General features: G+C 40.7%; 1 protein-coding gene across 1 annotated transcript in view; it reads left to right on the top strand.

Annotated features, from left to right (window-relative positions):
- LOC119320648 overlaps window positions 1-1010 on the top strand; it is a 19810-nt gene extending 18800 nt beyond the window's left edge. Inside the window, exons 4-5 of the mRNA XM_037594648.1 lie at window positions 178-362; window positions 970-1010. Coding sequence (XP_037450545.1) covers window positions 178-362; window positions 970-1010 — 226 coding nt within the window. The remainder of the gene's footprint in view (window positions 1-177; window positions 363-969) is intronic.
- The last annotated feature ends 4644 nt before the right edge of the window (window positions 1011-5654 follow it).

The raw sequence follows: 5654 nt of genomic DNA, 5'->3' as shown, positions 1-5654 counted from the left end.
AAGGTCCTCCGCCCCGACGGCCACCTGGCGCCCACGTGGACGGGCCTTTAGTCGCGGTTCTTAAGCAACCGCGACTAAAGGGGGGGGGGGGTCTTTAGTCGCGCCCGTTCGGTCGCGGTTGCGCAACCGCGACTAATGGCAGTTGCGAACCGCGACCAAAGGCCCTTTTTCCACCAGTGTGTCCAATGCCTTCAAAAATGCAGTGATGATGGGGTATGACGAGGAGTTAAATGTGTTGGTTCTGACCACACAAAGGGGCGACATCATGCTCCACCTTAAGTCGATGCAGATCAGATTAATTTCTGAACCGAATCAACGGTCTCTTATGGCCCATTTTCCCTACAGAAATTTCTATACTGCAGGTAATACTTCCGTATCTCATTTGTAACAAGATTAACTCCAAATGCTAATTTACCATTCGTATGTGTTTGTTTTATCAGTGTTCATGTGATTAATTGTCAACTTGATGTAAATAATATAGAGAAACCATCTAATCTTTGAAAAATAGTTACTCTATTGGAAAATTAAAGCTTGTGTTGTTTTTCCATGCAATGTATCTCCTTGCAAGACAATGTTTTTCTTGTTTGTTATTCATACTATTAATAATAATCAATTCAAAGCGGCACGTACTTTTCTATCGAAAATAATACTGGTTTTTCAAATTTGAGCAATTACAAGTAATGCTCAATTTGAGACTGTGTTTTCCCAACTTGCGCATACTTTGTTTGGAGCCATATTTGGCATTAACCTGTACATAGTCTCTGCAGTTGTGTTCTGTATGAATGTATGTTCTCTAAACTTCTAAGTAGTCCAAACATTTCTTGGTAAAGGAATATTATAATTATCTCCTCCATCTGACAGCGAATTTGGCTTCATGTACTGTAGTTGTCACAAAAGCGTACCATGCATTGTCATGATCCAACTTCTCCATATTTTTTTCATTGATTTATTGGGCTTCATTTGATATAGGCACGGGAGTTGGGTGGAAATGGGTGGATCCAAATCTCTGAACACAAGAGATCTGCCAATGTGCTATTTTGGTTGAACAGGTGAGGTCATTTCTATTTTTGCTATACGCATGTATTTTTGTCATGGTTACAAAATTAATAAGATGATTAATGGTTTATTTGGTTTATGTTACTGGTGTATTAAACTTATTAGTTTATATAAGGTTATTCATTTGTAAAAGGTGTGCCTTTGAGTTAGACCACTATTTCTTCACAACTTGTCCATGATCTGTTATGTGTTTGCATCATGAGTTGCTCTTGTCAACATGCTTACATGCATAGTTTCCGTATACATGTCCCAAGAAGAGCCGGTCTTCTTTTAATATTGTTGCTTTTTTTTCGGCTCATGTGCAGCTACTAGGTGCCGTTGTTGATCGCTCTCCTGTGAACGGTATCTTGCCTTGCAGTCCAATATGCGGATGTGCCCCTACTTCATAATGATCAAATTATGGCCGCCAATGTTTTATTTCTTCGAGCTTCGGGAATGTTTCAGTTTTCTTAAATGCTATGATGTGTTTGGTGTCCTCACATTATTTTCTGTATCTCTTAATATTTACAACCATCCTGAGTATTTTTTGCAACATCAACTATAATGTCTAAAACAGTGGAAGTGCCTTTTTACACCATATTCCCTTATTGTTCCGAATGTTCGAGGATGGATGCTTACCCACTGCAATTTTTAAACTGAATTCCCCGTATGAACAACATTGAACTAGACTAGGGTTTCAAGGGATGGGGCTTCACTCGAAACTGATGGTGATTAATTCCCTGTTGGGACCAAGAACAACGGATGCGTGAAGGGGAATCACGTACGTGGACCATGCATACATACATGCATGCGTTGTTGATCGGCAACGAGAAAATGCAATAGCTTTGTGCAAGAATTATGTCAAGCCACAATTCAAAAAAATGATAGTTTAAAAAAAAGTAAAATCCACCAGCGATCCTAAAAGTACTCGAAGTGTGCCATTGAGGTCCTAAAAATTTGAAAACGCTCACCTGGGTCGTAGAATTATTCGAAGTGTGCCATTTAGGTCCTAAAAGTTTGAACACACACACTTGGGTCCTAAAAGTATTCGAAGTGTGCCATTTTGGTCCTAAAAGTTTGAAAATGCACACCTGAGTCCTAAAAGTCGTTGCAGGTCAGGTCCTAAACACATCTGACCAAGCCACGCAGACCTTTGGCTGACGCCACACTGGCTGGCTGGCTGGTTTGTTCTGATGGTGGTAGTGGTCACTCACTAGGCACATGCGTAAAGAAGTCCTGACTGCCCTCGGCAAGGTAGCAGTGTGTCGATGCTTGTTCTGATGGTGGCAATGGTCGTTCAGTGGGCACATGTAAGCACGAAGACGTCCTAACTGTACTCGACAAGGTAGCGGTGCGTCAACGGCTGTTCTGGCGGTGGTAGTGATCGTTCAGTGGGCACCTGCACGAAGACATCCTGACTATCATCGACAATGTAATAGTGTGTGGCAGTGGTCATTCAGTGATCCAGATATCTCGTTGTTTTTTATTGTTTGGGCCGTTTTGTCCTTGTGCTGGACCTTTTATAATATAACCTAGTCATTTTTAGTTTCTTTAAAATATTAAGTTTGGGGGAGTGCTTAGAGAGTTATAAATAAGGTTTTGGTTAGGGACGCCCTAAGATTAAGTGATTTACGAGGCCTTGTGGTCACTTCGTCAATCTTAAAATGATATGCCGGCTCAGTTTCTCGAAGGTGCTTATAGGGGTAGGGTATACGTGTGTGTTCATATAAATGAGTGTATGCGCATATATATCGTGTTCTAAGAAAAAAAAGCAAAGCATTCGAGTAGGTGAACGTCACTAGAGGATGTTTTCATAATACCGGCATGCATTAAAACCCTTGTTTTAACACCATTCTTGATGTTAATAAGTGTAGTTGAATGATATATGTACATGCCCGCTTAATTATACAAACATGTGCGCATGCAGTTTCCACTGGATCCTGTTAATCATTGAAGTTGACGAGAGAAAAGTTCACGTACTGGACTCACTACATATAAAGAAACTAAAGAATACTTAATCGTGGAGGGGATACTCGACAGTTAATTTCTATCATTATCGCACTATGTCGGACTCTTTAGTTCATTTCCTGATATCAACTAATTAATAACTCCTTTATTCATTTTCTTGCCGGCGGGCAGAGTTTGGCAAAAATTAATCAAACAAGTTTAAGGCCAATGGAAACAAGATCTGAAATGGGTGCGACCCAAGGTAATTAAGTAGTACTAGCAATGTCCGTGCATCTCTTTAATTCTAGTTTCAATACAATTATCATGCTTGATTAATTATTATCAGATTGAATTCTATTCTCGTAAAGTGCATGAGGAAGGTGTTGGGGAATAATTTATTTGCATACTACGTTTGCGAGAACATTCGCTTTATGACCGAAAGGAGCAAAACTGGAAGAATTCTTTTCGTACGTAAACATAATTCATAATTCTTTTTATCATGATCTAATATATATACACACAACTAACATATTCATATTGATATCCTTTTTTAATAAAGATGCAAGGGATGCGGGATAATCTCCTACCAAAGGACTGCATACGAGCACATCAAGAGGAGATTGCTGGATTTTTGCTTGACCAGGTCATAGGTTCCAAAGGAAAATACTATTACACCTAATGCCGGCATGTAATGATTTGTAAATTGTAGGAGAAACTGTATGCACCAAATTGTATATACAACCGGTCTATTGTGCAAATATTAGCAGAATAACTATTCTGATAACACTTCTGCACTGCACGCTCAACGCAAGTGCACGTCATTGTTTGAACCAAATGTGCTGCATTACTCACATGAGTGAACTTTCCGTCGGAAAAAACTACACGCGTTGTTTTTTTGGTACTGTTTTCGCTCTAGTTTTTAAGCGTTTATCGGAACAAGGCGTGTAATATACCGTTAAAAAAGCTATGGATTAGGCGCAACTTCTCCATGTTGAACACTTTCTGAGATTCCTCACGGTTTAATAGCAGTTTTGAAAATGGTGTGGCCCACAACGAGTGGCAGCGAACGTTTTTTCATGATTTTTTCTAAATCGCTCGTCGGAATGAAGCAAGTTATACACCGTTGGATAGATATCGTCGAGGCACATCTTCCTCATATCTATTTTTTTCCACTAATTTGTTACGGTTTAAGAGTAGCTCAAAATTTACTAAATCGCGGAATTTTGTTTTTCAATTTTTTTCAAACTTTCGGTACTGTTTTCGCTCCAATTTTTTAACCATTTATCTTAACAAGGCGTGTAATATACCTTTGAAAAACTATGGACGAGGCGCAACTTTCATATGTTAATTTTTTTTAAGATTCCTTACAGTTTTAAGTTAATTTTGAAAATCGTGCGGCAGACGAGGAGTCGCAGCGGCCGTTTTTTGTGAACTTTTTTCAAACCGGTTGTCGAAATAATTCAAACGATATGCTGTTGGAAATATATCGACGAGGCGCAACTTTTTCATGTAGAACACTCTGTCTAATTCGTTACGGTTTAAAAGCAGTTTTAAATTTAGCGAAATGCAAACACTCTGTTTTTCACGACACCCAAATCGACGTGGGTACTTCATCCGACTGAAAACCGCACTGCATCGAACGAAAAACCACACTACATCAGACGTGTTAGACAACTGCGTGGTTTATTTTAAACGTAATTTTTTTCAAGGACGAAAAAGTAGAGTGCACTGCACATCGGGCGTAAATGAACCACAACACTATCAAGAAGTGAACCACATTACTTTTCTTCGCTTTTGTAACAATTTGTTTACACTTACGAGATGAACAACATCATACGGCCAACCACACTGCTTCATACCGAAAACCGCACTGCATCGGGCATGCAAGCGACTTGCATAACTTTTTTCGTCCGACGCAAATTTCCATGAAGAGGAAGTGGACCGCACTTAACGTCGAGGTGTAAGTGAACCGCAACACCTCGCCCGCGCATACAGTGTCGGGCTATATGCACACGGGCAAATTTCGAAACTCCTCGCCCGCGCATAGCTCGCTCTGCCTACTAGGTCTACGGATCGTCGACCTCGTCGCCAGCCGCCTCCTGTCGCTAGTCTCCGCCGCCGTCAGCGGAATTCGCCCCCGCTGTTGCCGCCGTAGCGAGTTCATCGCCAAGCTAGGGTATGGACTCGATCACAGTGCTATCCTCGTCTGATTCTCAGCACATTGTGTTCGTAATGCATCTTGCCACAATTGAAACACTCCTATCCAGTCAATACAGTCCTTAGAATAGATGAGATTCAAAAATTTAGGGTTAGGTTTCCGCCGAAACCATCTCGGACCCACCGAGTTGAAAAACTCGGTCCCACTGATTTGGCTAACGCCATTGCACTAGTAAGTCTCGGTCTGACCGAGAATTGCTAATCGGTGTGACCGATTATAAAACTTTGTGTAACCCTAGCAGTCTCGGTACCACCGAACTGTAACTCGGTCCTACCGAGTTCACCAGTTTAGGTTCCAAAACTGCTTCGGTATCACTGAGTTTGAAAATCGGTTGATCCGAAATGCTTTATGTGGAAAACTACAACTGAGTTTTTTGAATCATTCTTTTGCAAAAATCTCTGCATTTTGTGATGCTCATTCATTCTATCTCACTATAACTATTCACAGGGTCAGC

Source organism: Triticum dicoccoides, chromosome 6B, assembly GCF_002162155.2.
Source record: "Triticum dicoccoides isolate Atlit2015 ecotype Zavitan chromosome 6B, WEW_v2.0, whole genome shotgun sequence".
NCBI classification, from domain to species: Eukaryota; Viridiplantae; Streptophyta; class Magnoliopsida; order Poales; family Poaceae; genus Triticum; species Triticum dicoccoides.
The sequence above is the reverse complement of the archived record's forward strand: the minus strand, read 5'-3'. Positions and strand labels throughout refer to the sequence as shown.